Genomic DNA, 15,155 nt, shown 5'->3' on the forward strand with positions numbered 1-15,155 from the left:
CAGGGACAGGAAAGCCACTCATTTTCCTAAGAGCTTTCTGGGGATATTTGTGGTTCTGCTTGGTTAAAACATTACGTCACCTGGGGTGATCTATTAACACAGCCAAGCAGGGACAGCAGATTGCTAGAAGGAATGGGACACAGTCACACAGGCCAGGCTAGCATGGGCTATCGATGGGGTGGGGAGGAGGAAGGCAGAGGAGATTTAGATTATGAGATGTACCTCTCAGGGAAGGTTTTTGGAAGGGGTGGTTAGGGCAAATAGGGAATGATTTGGAGGATTCTAGTGAGAAGAAATATGGATGCCTAAAGATGAACTTCCTTGTTCACAACTTGCCTGCCTTGATAAATCTATGTGGTTCATTACTATGTCCCTAGCACCTAGCATAGAGCCTTAAGCATAGTGGAACTTAGTAACTTAGTTGAATGACTTAATAAACATGATATCCTACATTAATATTTCACTTAAAGCATTGCTATCCTTCTAAATATTTCTACTTAGTTTAAAATACATAATTATTAAATTAACTTTGGGCCGGGTGTGGTGGCTCACACCTGCAATCCCAGCACTTTGGGAGGCTGAGACGGGTGGATCACTTGAGGTGAGAAGTTCGAGACCAGCCTAAAAATACAAAAATTAGCCAGGTGTGGTAACATGCACCTGTAATCCCAGCTACTAGGGAGGCCGAGATAGGAGAATGACTTGAACCTGGGAGGCAGAGGCTGTAGTGAGCTGAGATTGCGCCTCTGCACTCCAACTTGGGCAACAGAGCAAGACTTGAGACTCTCTCAGTAAAAAGGCTGGGCCGGGCGCGGTGGCTCATGCCTGTAATCCCAGCACTTTGGGAGGCTGAGGCGGGCAGATCACCTGAGGTCAGGAGTTTGAGACCAGCCTGGACAACATGGTGAAACCCTGTCTCTACTAAAAATGCAAAAATTAGCCGCGCGTGGTGGTGGACACCTGTAATTCCAGCTACTCGGGAGGCCGAGGCAGGAGAATCGCTTGAACCTGGGAGGTAGAGGTTGCAGTGAGCCAAGATCATGCCACTGCACTCCAGCCTGGGCAACAGAGACTCCGTCTCAAAAAAAAAAAAAGGCTGGACGCAGTGGCTCACATCTGTAATTCCAGCACTTTCTGAGGCCGAGGCAGGCAGATCACCTGAGGTCAGGTGTTCAAGATCAGCCTGGCCAACATGGCGAAACCCCGTCTCTACTAAAAAATACGAAAATTAGCCAGGCATGGTGGTGCATGCCTATAATCTCAGCTACTTGGGAGGCTGAGGGAGGAGAATCGCTTGAACCCAGGAGGCAGAGGTTGCAGTGAGCCGAGATCACACCACTGCGCTCCAGTGTGGGCAACAGAGCAAGACTCTATCAAAAAAAAAAAAAAAAAAAGATAATAAATAAAAATAAATCAATAAACTTTGAAATTTTACAAAAGATGTTGTACTAAAATTAATTTATGATCTTTAACATACTTTTTCCTTCATTTGTGGTCTTATCTAATATCTATGTAAATCCATTAGTTTTTATTATCTGAGTAACACAGGAGCATGCTTGTAAAAGTTCAAAATTTAAAAAGTCTAGAAGGTTAAATTTGCATAAATGAATAGATCACATGGTTTTTACATAGTCATAATTGTATATAGTTTTATATTTCTATATTCTCATTTATTTTGTAAATACTTTTCCATCTCTCTCACAGTCACTAATTTAAATGACTGCATAAATTCCAATCATGTTATGTCATACTTAATTTAGCTATTCCCCTAAAATTGTACATTTTTCAATTTTTTAACATTTTTAAAGCGTGTAATGTTGCTTACACAGAATATCTATATCTATATATATATCTGTTGATACAAACATAATATATGTATTTGAGATATCATAATATATGTATTTGAGATATCAAGGAAAAAAAAAAAACCAAAGTGTCTTTTTTTTTGAGACAGAGTCTTACTCTGTCACCCAGGCTGGAGTGCAATGGCATGATCTCAGCTCACTGCAACCTCCACATCCTGGGCTCAAAAGATCCTCCTGCCTCAGCCTCCTGAGTACCTGGGACTACAGGCATGTGCCACCATGCCTGGATAATTATCGTATCTTTTATAGAGATAGGATTTCATCATATTGCCCAGGCTGGTTGCAAGTTCCAAGCCTCAAGTGATCTGCCCGCCTCGGTCTCCCAAAATGCTAGGATTGGAGGCATGAGACACCCTACCCAGCCCAAAGTGTCTTTTTCCTATTCTCTGACACAGTCATTCAGCACAACACTTTTGATACCAGATATGTGTGAGTTTTTTTCCTCACACACAAAACAAGCAATTCTGTAACAGACATTGGCTGGATGTCTTATAATTCAATTTAATTCTGACACCTGGCGATCCCACAGGTTAAGTGCTCAATGCCATAAAACCATATGAACCTGTACAGCATGTTACTACACTGACTACTGTAGGCAACAGTAACACAATGGTGAGCATTTGTGTATCAAAACGTATCTAAACACAGAAAAGATACAGTAAAAAATACAGTTTATAATCTAATGGGACCACTTTCATATATGTGGTCCATCACTGACCAAAATGTTGTGCGGTGCATGACTATATATATATACATGGTCATCCCTCGATACTGAAGGGGAATTAGTTCCAGGATCCCCTTGAATACCAACATCTGAGGATGCTCAGGTCCTGTAGTTGGCCCTGCTGAAACCCCGGATGTGAAAAGTAAGCCTCTGTAACCATGGGTTCTGCATTCTGAGAATATTGTATTTTGCATCCCCATTTGGTTGAATCCACAGAGGTAGAACTCATGGATATGGAGGGCTGACTGTACATATTTATCTATTTATATTTTTTCTTTTGAATTATTTTCTTATATTTAATTCTGGTGATTTCTTTGCAGAGGTAAACAGAGATGATAATTTGTTTCTCACTTTACAGAAGAGCAAGAAAATAAATTATAAATGTACCATTCCATGGAATTTTTTTGTTTGGCAGAAATGGATTGTGGTCTAAAAAAATCTTGAGAATGTACATATATTTCTGTGTGTGTATGCATGTAGAAAAGATTTTTTAAAAAGTCAGCAGGCCAGGTGGCTGATGTCTGTAATGCCAGCACTTTGGGAGGCCAAGGCAGGTGGATCACTTGAGCCCAGTTCAGGATCAGCCTGGGCAACATGATAAAAACCCTGTCTCTACAAAAAATACAAAAAAAGAAAAAATTAGCTGGGCATAGTGGTGCATGCCTGTAGTCCCAGCTACTCAGGAGGCAGAGGTGGGAGGATTGCTTGAGCCCAGGGGTGGGGGATGGAAGAGTAGGGGTGGGTGGAGGTTTCAGTGAGTTTAGATTGCACCACTGTACTCCATCCTGGGTGACAGAGTGAGATTCTGTCTCAAACAAAAAGAGAAGTCAGCAAAATTTTTAATGTCTCTAAAGTGATTAAAAATTAAATGCGTTTTTGCCTTTCAGAGTTTACAGTTTGGTGGACAGGCTAATCAATTTGCCCTTGGGAAGATGATGTAAATCAGCAAATAAATTCCTAATTTAAAATGTAGCTGTTAAGGGTAATATGTGAGCATGTACTACATTTTAAGCAATGTGATGAATGCTTTACCTGCATCATTTTATTTAATCCTCAGAAGAGTCCTATGAAATAGCTCCATTTTGCAGATGAGGTTTATGTTTTTCAGAGATGTCAGTCACTTGCCCAACATTGCTAGTCAGTGTTACACAGCTAGTAAAGTATTGGAGATAATCATGCTCTTAATCACTCCATAGAAATTCAGGCCATTTGGGGGTAGGCTTCTTAATATCAATTATGTCTTTTTTTTTTTTTTTTTTTTTTTGAGATGGAGTCTCGCTCTGTCACCCAGGCTGGAGTACAGTGATGCTATCTCCGCTCACTGCAAACTCCACCTTCCGGGTTCGTGCCATTCTCTTGCCTCAGCCTCCCGAGTAGCTGGGACTACAGGCGCCCACAACCACACTTGGCTAATTTTTTGTATTTTTAGTAGAGACGGGGTTTCACCATGTTAGCCAGGATGGTCTTGATCTCCTGACCTCGTGATCCACCCGCCTTGGCCTCCCAAAGTGCTGGGATTACAGGCGTGAGCCACTGCGCCCTGCAATATCAATTGTCTTAATTGAGGGTATTTGTTTTCCAATTTATCTGAAAGGAGCTCAAGAAAATTAAAAAGAAGACTGGATGCAGCTTCATTAACAGATGAAGCTCTTGTCTGGAAATTTCCTTTCAACACTGACAGTTATAATCAAATACCTTTTAATAAGTAATTGTGCTGAGTGATGTACCTTCAAGCCAAATCAAGCAAACAGGCAGGATCCATGTCCTCTAGAGACTGATCCTTGTGACTGACTATGCCAAAGACATGGATGTTTGAACAATGAACCAAGAATGAGTGTGTTAAAAGGCAAGATAAAATACAGCATTTACCTGGTATCAAAGCATTGGACTTTTCCACTCCACCAGAGTGGGCCTGGCAGGAAAAGGAGGAAGGCATCCTGGAAGGAATGGGACATGAAAGTGAAGAAAGCACAGATGATGGATGTTGCTTTGGGTTTAACTTGAAAGACCAAAGATAGATGCATCTGAAGCATGGGACCGATGCCAAGCCAAGTCTTATTTGGTCTCCTGCCCAGGACTGTGTCTAACTCACCAATCAGAGGTGGGGCGCCTGTTCCCACCCAATGTCAGTCATTTAACACATACTTTATCTTCTCCCAGCAGGCCTACCCACGGCCCTGGGTGTTCTGCTGTCCTGGGACTCAGAGAGAGGCTGTGCTGCTAGGGATAAAGATGGATCCTCTTATCTCCTGGTGAAAGTACTTTGCTCTGACCTCCTCCCCTGCACAGTTGAGGAGGCATGAAGCCTGTATTGTGAGGGTAGAGCTCCTTCCTGGCATTCTAGAGGAAAATTCCATCAGTGCCTTCTAGATACCAATCTGTCCTCTTGACCTTATCCAATCTATTTAATACATTGTAATCAATCTGCAATATCCCAACAGTAAATTCACTGCCAACAACTCCATTCTTTGGCTTATGATTTGCTGCAGTATGTGTCATCATGAAGCTCTGTCCTCAGGCTCAGAGAGGTGTACAGAAGCTACTTCCCTTATAATTTATTTTATTTGATGTGTGGGTGGGAAGGGGGAGACTAAACCTCCTTATTTGCATCCTCCCTGGAATATTTCTTCATTATCTGCCAATGAACAAGGAGTGTGTCTTTCCTATCTCCCTCTTCCAACATTTATATATCACTGACCACACACCAGGCACAAATCTAAGTGTTTTCCATATATATATATATATATATCTCACCAGGCTTGAGTACAGTGGTGCGATCATTGCTCACTGCAGCCTCCAACTCCTGGTCTCCAGTGATCCTCCCACCTTAGCCTCCCACCTGGAACTACAGGTGCCACCATGCCCAGCTAATTTGTTTTTTGTAGAGATGGGGTTTCGATGTTTCTCAGGCTGGTCTTGAACTCCTGGCCTCAAGAGATCCTCCCACCTCAGCTATGTTTTTTTTTTTTTGAGACAGAGTCTTGCTCTGTCACCCAATCTGGAGTGTAGTGGCACAATCACAGCTCACTGCAGCCTTGACCTCCTAGGCTCAAGTGATGGACCACCTCAGCATCCCAGGTAGCTGGGACTACAGGTGCATGCCATTACGCCTGGCTAATAAGTTTTTTTTTTTTTTTTTTTTTGAGATGGAGTCTTCACTGTGTTGCCCAGGCTGGAGTGCAGTGGCATGATCTCAGCTCACTGTAACCTCCACCTCCCGGGTTTAAGTGATTCTCTGCCTCAGCTCCTGAGTAGCTGGGATTACAGGTGCCCACCACCATGCCTGGCTAATTTTTGTATTTTTAGAAGAGATGGGGTTTCACCATGTTGGCCAGGCTGGTCTCGAACTCCTGACCTCAGGCGATCCTCCCACCTCGTCCTCCCAAGTGCTGGGATTACAGGCGTGAGCCACCGTGCCTGGCCTTTCCTATTACATTAACTAATTTAATCTTTGTAACAATCTCATGAGGTATGTCCTATTGTTATTCCCATTTGGCAGTTGAGGCACAGAGAAGTTAAATAATCTGTCCAATGATGCACAGCTAGTAACAGGCACGACTGATGTTCAGACCTAGCAGCGTCCTTAGTCTTTGTTGTTGTTGTTTTTAAGAAATGGGGTCTTACTCTGTCACCCAGACTGGAGTGCAGTGGTACGATCACAACTCACTGCAGTCTTGACCTCCTAGGCTCAAGCAATCCTCCCATGTGGCTGGGACTACAGGTGTGTGCCACCACATCCAATTAATTCTTTAATTTTTCTTTTCTTTTCTTTTTTTGAGACAGAGTCTCACTTTATACTCCAGGCTGGAGTGCAGTGATGCGATGTCGGCTCACTGCAACTCCGCCTCCCAGGTTCAAGAGATTCTCATGCTTCAGCCTTCCAAGGAGCTGGGATTACAGGCGTCCACCACCACATCCAGCTAAGTTTTGTATTTTTAGTGAAGACAGGATTTTGCCATGTTGGCCAGGCTAGTTTCGAACTCCTGGCCTCAGGTGATCTGTCCACCTCGGTCTCCCAAAGTGCTGGGATTACAGGCGTGAGCCACGGCGCCCGGCTTAATTCTTTAAAATTCTTTTGTAGAGACAGGGTCTCCCTGTGTTATTTAGGCAGGTCTCGAACTCCTGGGCTCAAGCAATCCTCTCATCCCCAGCCAAGCTTCCCTGCTTTAACCAGCGACCTGTGCTGTCTCCAGGAGAACATCAGAGTGACCCCTAGTGGACGTTTGTTAACATCATAAGGAGGGCATAAGGTTCAAGGCAAGTTAGGGAGTCAAACTGGCAGACGTATAGATGATTAGGAGATGGCTGCGGACTGTAGAAAGAAACTTACATTGCAGGGGAGGTAAACCCTGGCATACCAGACTCCCTCTCCCCAACTTTAGCAAGTGCTGGCCTCAGTTTGTACCAAACCATATCCATTGCTCGCTGAAAGTGCTTGATGTTGCCTCTTTTCTGCAGTTATTGAGTTAGGTGTTTTTTTTTTTTCTGAGATGGAGTCTCACTCTGTCACCCAGGCTGGACTGCAGTGGTGTGATCTCAGCTCACTACAACCGCCACCTCCTGGGTTCAATCGATTCTCCTGCCTCAGCCTCTCGAATAGCTGGGATTACAGGCATGCGCCACCATACCCAGCTAACTTTTGTATTTTTAGTAGAGACGGATTTTCGCGATGTTGGCCAGGCTGCTCTCAAACTCCTGAGTGCAAGTGATCCTCCCGCCTCGGCCTCCCAAAGTGCTAGGATTACAGGTGTGAGCTATTGTGCCCTAGTCAGATTTTTATTTTTATTTTTTATTTAGAGACAGACTCTGGCTCCGTCACCCAGGCTTGAGTGCAATGGTGCGATCATAGCCCACTGCAGCCTCCAACTCCTGGTCTCCAGTGATCCTCCCACCTCAGCCTCCCAGCTAGAACTACAGGTGCATGCCACCACGCCCAGCTAATTTGTTTATTTTTTGTAGAGATGGGGTTTCGATGTTTCTTGTCTTGAACTCCTGGCCTCAAGAGCTCCTCCTACCTCAGCTACCCCAAGCTTTGGGATTATAGGTGTTGAAACAGCATACCTGACTGCATATGGATTTTTAAGTAAGTTTTATTTACAAACGAGTTCTTTGCAATATTATCTCTGTGATATCCCTCTAAATAAATGCTTTTTCCCAGCCCCTGCCTACCAGACATTACCCAGTACACATCTACAACCCCATGAAGACCTTGTTACTGCTCACCCTCCTGGAGAAGCCCCAATGAATCAACATTGTCATTAACTGGCAACGCTGATTGAGAGCTCCTAGGCTAGCTCCGAGATTCTTCACAAAGCTGTGTGGTGCAAGCAGTGCCCTAAATAATTTGCCCCTCTGTAAAAGGCTTTTGTCCTCTGTGCTCTGATATTTGTATAACTTTTTTTTTTTAAGGAAAAAGATTTATAGTTCATTACATTACTCATATGAAATACATTATTCACATGAAATACATTATTTTATGAGCTCCTCCAAACAACTTCATAAGGAAGAGATCATAGCCTTCACTTGGTAGAAAGGAAACTGAGTCACAACTAGGTGACATGAGTTGCCCTAGAGTATGCACTAGGAATGGCAGAACAAAGCTCAGCCTCAGCCATGCCATCTATGCCAGGTCACTGTGTCTCTGTGGGCCTTGCTTTTCTTATCTACAGACTAATGGGATTGGAATAGGAGCTCTATCAGGGTTCTTCCAACTCAAACATTTTGTAACACTAAAATTCTGAGGGCTACTTTTCCCTGAAAGATCAGGTAACCAAGCCTCCTGAATTTCACATTTCCATTCAGGAGATCGAGACCATCCTGGCTAACATGGTGAAACCCCGTCTCTACTAAAAATACAAAAAAATTAGCCGGGTGTGGTGGCGGGCACCTGCAGTCCAGCTACTTGGGAGGCTGAGGCGGGAGAATGGCATGAACCCGGGAGGCGGAGCTTGCAGTGAGCCGAGATGGCGCCACTGCACACCAGTCTGGGCAACAGAGCAAGACTCAGTCTCAAAAAAAACAAAAAACAAAAAACAAAAAAACCTGTGGATTAAAACTTTTTAATAACTTTTTAATATGATAATAATGATAGCTGAGATCAGTAGGGCACACACTCTGAGTCTGGCACTGTATCAACTGCTTGACAAGTATTATGGTATTTATTACTAACAACCATCTCAAGAGGAAGGTATTATTATCATTATTTCCATGCTACAGAAGAAGAAACAGTGGCTGAGAGAAGTAAAAATAAAAGCACTTACTCAGGATCACAGAGCTATTATGTGGAGCCGAGATTCAAACCCAGGAAATTTGCCAGCAACTCTTAACTGCTGCAAGAGACCACGTGACTTCTCCTAGGAGAAAGGGAGATTGGTATTAGGCACATTTCATTCCCTTTAAATGTTCATTATGTAATATTTAAGATAGGAAAAAGGTACATTATGCACAGATAGTGCCTTCTCATTAATTTATGTGTTTTATATTTCCCACTGCGTGCCAAGCATTAGGGATGTGACGCATATTCGCACGGGCGTGTGTGTGTGTGTGTGTATATATATATATATTTCTCATCGTGTACCAAACATTAAGCATGTAGCAACAAATTCCTTCAGATGGAAAGGGTCAAGAGAAAATTAAGGCAATGTTAGAAAAATCATTTAGAGTTTATTATCCAGTGCCACCTCCGTGTCTAGCATTACGCCGGGTAAGCCTGAGTAGAGTATCCGAAAACCCTGCCATAAAATAAACTACATAGACAGAAAAAAAAGTCACTTATTTGGTTATAAAGAAAGGAGTCTGTTCACACAGCATAAACACGAATCTTATAATCGTATTTTACAAGCATCACAGGCAAAAACAACTAGGGTGACGGGCTTTCGAAAGTGGAAAGAACCAGATCCTGGGAGCCAGTCGCCCTATTCGATCAAGCATTTTCTGAGGGCTCTGTCCAATAACGTGGGGACGCAACTGAAAACCATGTAAGCAGATTGCTGCTCTCCCAGAGTTTAGAGTCTGGTGAGAAGATCCCTGCTCTGAGTCACTGCCAAGCTCTAGCTATGTGACTTTGAACAGGGAATTTCTGTCCTTGTCTATAAAATAAATGGGGTTAAACCAGGGAATCCGCCATTCAAATTCCAGGCCCAAACGTCTCCCGGGTCGCGGTGCCCAGAGGAGGGTGGGTGAGGCTCCCTGGGCCTGCGCTGCGGCTGCCTGGCCGCGGGAACGCTGTTCCGGCGCGGAGAGCGTTCGCGTTCCGAAAGCGCGTGTCCCTCACCGCGTGCCGTCGTCCCCGCCGCCGCCGCCGCCGCCCGCTGGGCCGGAGGAGGCGGAGCTGGTGCTGTCCCAGCTCTCTTGCAGGGAAGCAACTGAGGGGGCGGCGCGGCGGGCCCCGGCGGCCGAAGAGGCTGGCAGGTGGCGCCGTGGGGTGGGCGCTCCCGGTGAGAGGAGTCCACTCCATGCGTGCGGGCGGAGGCCGGCCCCCGAGAGCCGCCGACATGAAGAAAGACGTGCGGATCCTGCTGGTGGGAGAACGTGAGTCCGCACCCTAGGGCCGGCCCCTGAGTCCCTGCCCTCCCTGCCCCTGCAGCCCCTGTCGCCCCTGCAGCCCTAATCTTTGCAGCCTGGGCCCTTCTCGCGCCTCACAGCTCCTCTCGCCTCTCTCCGCGTGTGTTTCTAGGCCTTCCAGCCCCTTCGCTCTTCTCTTTTGGCTGCCCGCCGGCGGCCCTCATCCTGTCACCTCACCTGGGCCCTCCAGAGATCTCCTTTCCCTGTTCCCCAGCCGTCCTCCCAAGCCATGTTCCCATTAGCCCCTAATCGCCCGACCTCATCCCTTCGAAGGTTCTCTCGTTTTCCTTTTCCAACCCTGTCCTTCTGGGCCTCACAGTTTCCCAGGCCGCCTCCTTTCAGACCTTCTTGTCTTCGCCTGGAGATTCCCTTGTCACTGCCAGGCAGGTGCTGGAATAAGCAGACTGACCAATTGGGATTGCGTGAACCGGCTCCCGGGGAAGCTGGGGGAGGGGTGCAGAACTATTCGACTTGTGGGCAAGGTCAGGTTTCTGCATTTTTTTGGGCACTCGCAGTCTTCGCTCCCTTTATGCATTACATTAAGATATGAGTAGTGGAAAGGGCCGGATCCTTTTTTAGTAGTACTTGTACTTTGCATTGGACTAACTTCTAGTACTCGAGATATTTCCTCAAAAATTTTTTCTCAACTTCGAGTTATGCAAGCGTTCAATGAATTAGAATTATCTGGGGAGGGTCCAATTATTGTTACCCTAAAGCCTAATCTTTGCCCTCTTTTTAAGCATTATTTATTCCGTAATTACTTGGTAGTTAACTTATTAATAACTATAGGCACACAGACATTTGGTATCTCCCCCCACCCAGAAATTTCATACATTTCACCTTTTGAAAATATAATAAAGGAGAGTTACCTCTGTCACTGACATGAGGACACAACAGCGGGGACTTCTTGTTATCACTCTGCAAGTTATGTGACTCATGTGCTAGGACTAAAATAAGAAAGTGGGCCGGGGACAACTGGATTGTTTGTTTTAAAGTGTTAATACATTTGTTAATACTCTGCCATTGCTGTTTCGAAGCATTCTATTCTAAATCATTATTTCATTCTTAGTAACCCCTCAGGGTCACCATGATGGACTCCCAAGGAAAGTTAACACATTTTTTACCCTCTTCTGTAGCGTTCTTTGATGTTCATTGAAATTTCATCCACCTGCTGTTTGGAGAAATCTTCCTTTAGAATTAGAATTTAGGGGTAAGCTTAGCCAGCCATAGTTTACTTTTTGATTTGCAGTTGTAAATTTTAATTTTTATTTATAACTATATCTTAATCTGTATTTTTCACGGACTTCCTTGACAAAGTTCAGGAAGGTGTTATTTAACATATGATTCCTGCTTATGCCTTTGGAGCAAGGTAGGGAAAGTGAGTAGACGACTTGCTTAAAAAACCAGATCCTCAAATATATGATGAAATAGTTTGTTGTTGTTGTTGCTTTGAGACAGCGTCTCGCTCTGTCACCGAGGCTGGAGTTCAGTGCCGTGATCTTGGCTCACTGCAACTTCCGCCTCCCGGGTTCAGGAGATTCTCCCACTTCAGCCTCCCAAGTAGCTGCGACTAAAGGCACATGTCACCACACCTGACTAATTTTTTTTTTTTGTATTTTTAGTAGAGATGAGGTTTTACCATGTTGGCCAAGCTGGTCTCGAATTCCTGACCTCAGGTGATCTGTCTCAGCCTCCCAAAGTGCAGGGATTACAGGTGTGAGCCACCTTGCTTGGCCATGAAATAGTTTTATAGTATAATAACTTTTAATACTAATTTTTTAAAAAATAGAGTCTATGTTTTGGATTTATTTTTGAATATAGGATCAATATTTTGAATATCGTTAGTGTGTAAAACATCTAAATAGGCTGGTTATGATGGCTCACATCTGTAATCCCAGCACTTTGGGAGACTGAGGCAGGTGGATCACCTCAGGTCAGGAGTTGGAGACCAGCCTGCCTAACATGGTGAAATCCCATCTCTACTAAAAATACAAATATTAGCTGGGTGTGGTGGTGGATTCCTGTAATCCCAGCTGCTAGAGAGGCTAATGCAGGAGAATCACTTGAACCCAGAAGATGGAAGTTGCAGTGAGCTGAGATCGCACCACTGCATTCTAACCTGGGTGATAGAGTGAGACTGTCTTACACACACACACACACAAATCTAAATAGAAGTGTTATACATACAAATAATATGTCATCTTTAGGACGTGTAGGTTAAATCATTAGCAGTATTACTTGGGCCGGGTGTTCTGACTCACGCCTGTAATCCCAGCACTTTGGGAGCCCAAGGCGGGAGGATCACGATGTCGAGATAGAGACAATCCTGGCCAACATGGTGAAACCCTGTCTCTACTAAAAATACAAAAATTATTTGGGCGTGGTGGTGTGCGCCTGTAGTCCCAGCTACTCAGGAGGCTGAGGCAGGAGAATTGCTTAAAGCCGGGAGGCGGAGGTTGCAGTGAGCCAAGATCGTGCCACTGCACTCCAGCCTGCGCAACAGAGAGAGACTCCGTCTCAAAAAAATAAATAAATAAATAAAAACATTAACAGTATTATTTAGGAATACATGAAAGGATTCAAAATTTGTTAGAAAACTTATGATCCACGTTCTGTAGAAAGCAATAAGAAAGTTGGTAAAACTATATGTATGTGCTAGAGTTTTCTGATTTTAGTGAGCAACTTGACATAAGAGAAAGCATTAGTTTTTGAGAAAGAAACCTTTCTTTCCTTTTTCCTTTCTTTCTTTCTTTTCTTTCTTTTCTTTTCTTTTCTTTTCTTTTCTTTTCTTTTCTTTTCTTTCTTTCAAGACAGAGTCTTCTGGGCTGGAGTGTGGTGGCGCGATCTTGGCTCACTGCAACCTCTGCCTCCTGGGTTCAAGCGATTCTCCTGCCCCAACCTCCCGAGTAGCTGGGGACACAGGCACGTGCCACCACGCCCAGCTAATTTTTTATATTTTTAGTTGAGACAGAGTTTCACCATGTTGGCCAGGCTGCTCTTGAAATCCTGACCTCGTGTTCCGCCCGACTCAGCCTCCTACAGTGCTGGGATTACAGGCGTGAGCCACTGCGCCTGGCCGTTTTTTTGTTTGTTTGTTTGTTTTTAAAGAGATGGGTCCTCACTATGTTGCCCAGGCTAGAGTTCAGTAGCTGTTCACAGGAATGATCATAGCGTACCACAGCCTCGACCTGTTGGGCTCAAGTGATTCCTCCTACCTCAGCCTGCAGAGTAGTTGAGACTACAGGTGATGGCCACCATGGTCAGCCACAGGAAGACACTTATTTTTTCTTTTTTTGAGATCGAGTCTCACTCTGATGCCCAGGCTGGAGTGCAATGGTGTGATCTTGGCTCACTGCAACCTCTGCCTCCCAGGTCCAAGCAATTCTCCTGCCTCAGCCTCCCGAGTAGCTGGGATTACAGGTGTGTGCCACCATGCTTGGCTAATTTTTGTATTTTTAGTAGAGACGGGGTTTCAGCATGTTGGCCAGGCTGGTCGAAGACACTTTTCTTAAAGAATGGTACCAAAAACCTTAGGCCATCAATCATACATGTTATTTTTCACATTTAAAAATTTTAGAAATAGAGTTACTCTTAATCAGAATATGTAATTTTAATTTTAAAGGCTGATATTTTGGGAGGAAGTGTTAGAAGCTTTACTTTGTGAGATTTGATGTAAGTATTTGGCAGCTGTTAGCCTAGGTGTATCACTTTTAAATGCTAGGTCTTGGCGGGGCGCGGTGGTTCACGCCTGTAATCCCAGCACTTTGGGAGGCCAACACAGGTGGATCACCTGAGGTCAGGAGTTCAAGACCAGTGTGACTAACATGATGAAACCCCATCTCTACTAAAAATACCAAACTAGCCGGGTGTGGTTTCCCATGCCTATAATCCCAGCTACTTGGGAGGCTGAGGCAAGAGAATGGTGTGAACTCAGGAGGTGGAGGTTTCAGTGAGCCGAGATCGTGCCACTGCACTCCAGCCTGGGCGACAGAGTAAGACTCTGTCTCAAAAAAAAAAAAAAAAAAGGCTAGGTATATTCTAGTATACCTGGAATATATCTACTATCTTTTGACATTAGAAAAAAGTAGTGGTGATTTGAGTTATTACTTACCTGTTTGAGCGAGTCTAGTTTTCAGATGTAGTTTTAACATGGTTAATTGAGAGGAACAGGAAAAGCAAAGAAAAAGAAGTATTATTGTAAAGCCTATTCATTCATTCACTATCACTTCAGTAGTTGCACAGTGATATTTTGTTGCTGTCAGTGTCTTTCTCTGAACCACAGTAGCAGCATCATTCACCAAAGCCCTGAAATAGTTGTGAATGGTTTCAACATTATGTTGACTAAACCATTATGCTGTACTGTTGAGGTGAAATGGATCTTTTCTTGGCCCACTTCTCATCTATCCAGGCTTTAATGCTAACTAATTGCTTAATGATTGTTTAGTGCTTAGATCAAAGAAGTTATTATTTTTATTTTTATATATATATATATAAAAAGGTATTTATTTGCAAAGAAAGCCAAAGTGTTTTAAATATTATCTGCATCTTATTTATTTATTTATTTTTAGATGGAGTTTCGCTCTTGTTGCCCAGGCTGGAGTGCAATGGCGTGATCTGGGCTCACCACAACCTCCACCTCCTGGGTTCAAGCGATTCTCCTGCCTCAGCCTCCTTAGTAGCTGGGATCACAGGCATATTTCACCACGCCTGGCTAATTTTTTGCATTTTTACTAGAGACAGGGTTTCACCATGTTAGCCAGGATTGTCTTGATCTCCCAACCTCAGGTGGTCCGCCCACCTCTGCCTCCCAAAGTGCTGGGATTATAGGCATGAGCCACCGTGCCCGGCCCGCATCTTAATTATTGAACAAACCAAATACAAATCAGGCCAAATCAAAAGTCAGCTACTATTCCTTAAACAAAACAACATTTTGCCAGGTGCAGTGGCTAACGCCTGTTATCCTAACACTTTGAGAGTCTAAGGTGGGAGGATTGCTTGAGCCT

At 44.2% G+C, this 15,155-nt stretch overlaps 1 protein-coding gene and 1 long non-coding RNA gene across 10 annotated transcripts in view; one reads left to right on the top strand and one right to left on the bottom strand.

Annotated features, from left to right (window-relative positions):
- LOC103242690 (uncharacterized) overlaps positions 1 to 10,566 on the bottom strand; it is a 35,696-nt gene extending 25,130 nt beyond the window's left edge. For 2 of the 3 annotated variants that reach the window (XR_012088778.1, XR_005238503.2), the window contains exons 1-3: positions 10,411 to 10,566; positions 8,850 to 8,942; positions 4,459 to 4,526 (exon numbers count right to left, since the gene is read on the bottom strand). This is a non-coding gene — a long non-coding RNA (uncharacterized lncRNA). The remainder of the gene's footprint in view (positions 1 to 4,458; positions 4,527 to 8,849; positions 8,943 to 10,410) is intronic. The other variant, XR_500824.3, reaches the window with a different exon arrangement.
- The window catches only part of RHOT1 (ras homolog family member T1), a 112,248-nt gene continuing 107,033 nt past the window's right edge, over positions 9,941 to 15,155 (top strand). For all 7 annotated transcript variants that reach the window (XM_037992532.2, XM_073004840.1, XM_037992537.2 and 4 more), the window contains exon 1: positions 9,941 to 10,119. In XM_037992532.2, the coding sequence (XP_037848460.1) occupies positions 10,044 to 10,119 (76 nt within the window). In that variant the 5' untranslated portion in view covers positions 9,941 to 10,043. The remainder of the gene's footprint in view (positions 10,120 to 15,155) is intronic.

This window comes from Chlorocebus sabaeus, chromosome 16 (genome assembly GCF_047675955.1).
Source record: "Chlorocebus sabaeus isolate Y175 chromosome 16, mChlSab1.0.hap1, whole genome shotgun sequence".
In the NCBI taxonomy this organism is placed as follows: domain Eukaryota; kingdom Metazoa; phylum Chordata; class Mammalia; order Primates; family Cercopithecidae; genus Chlorocebus; species Chlorocebus sabaeus.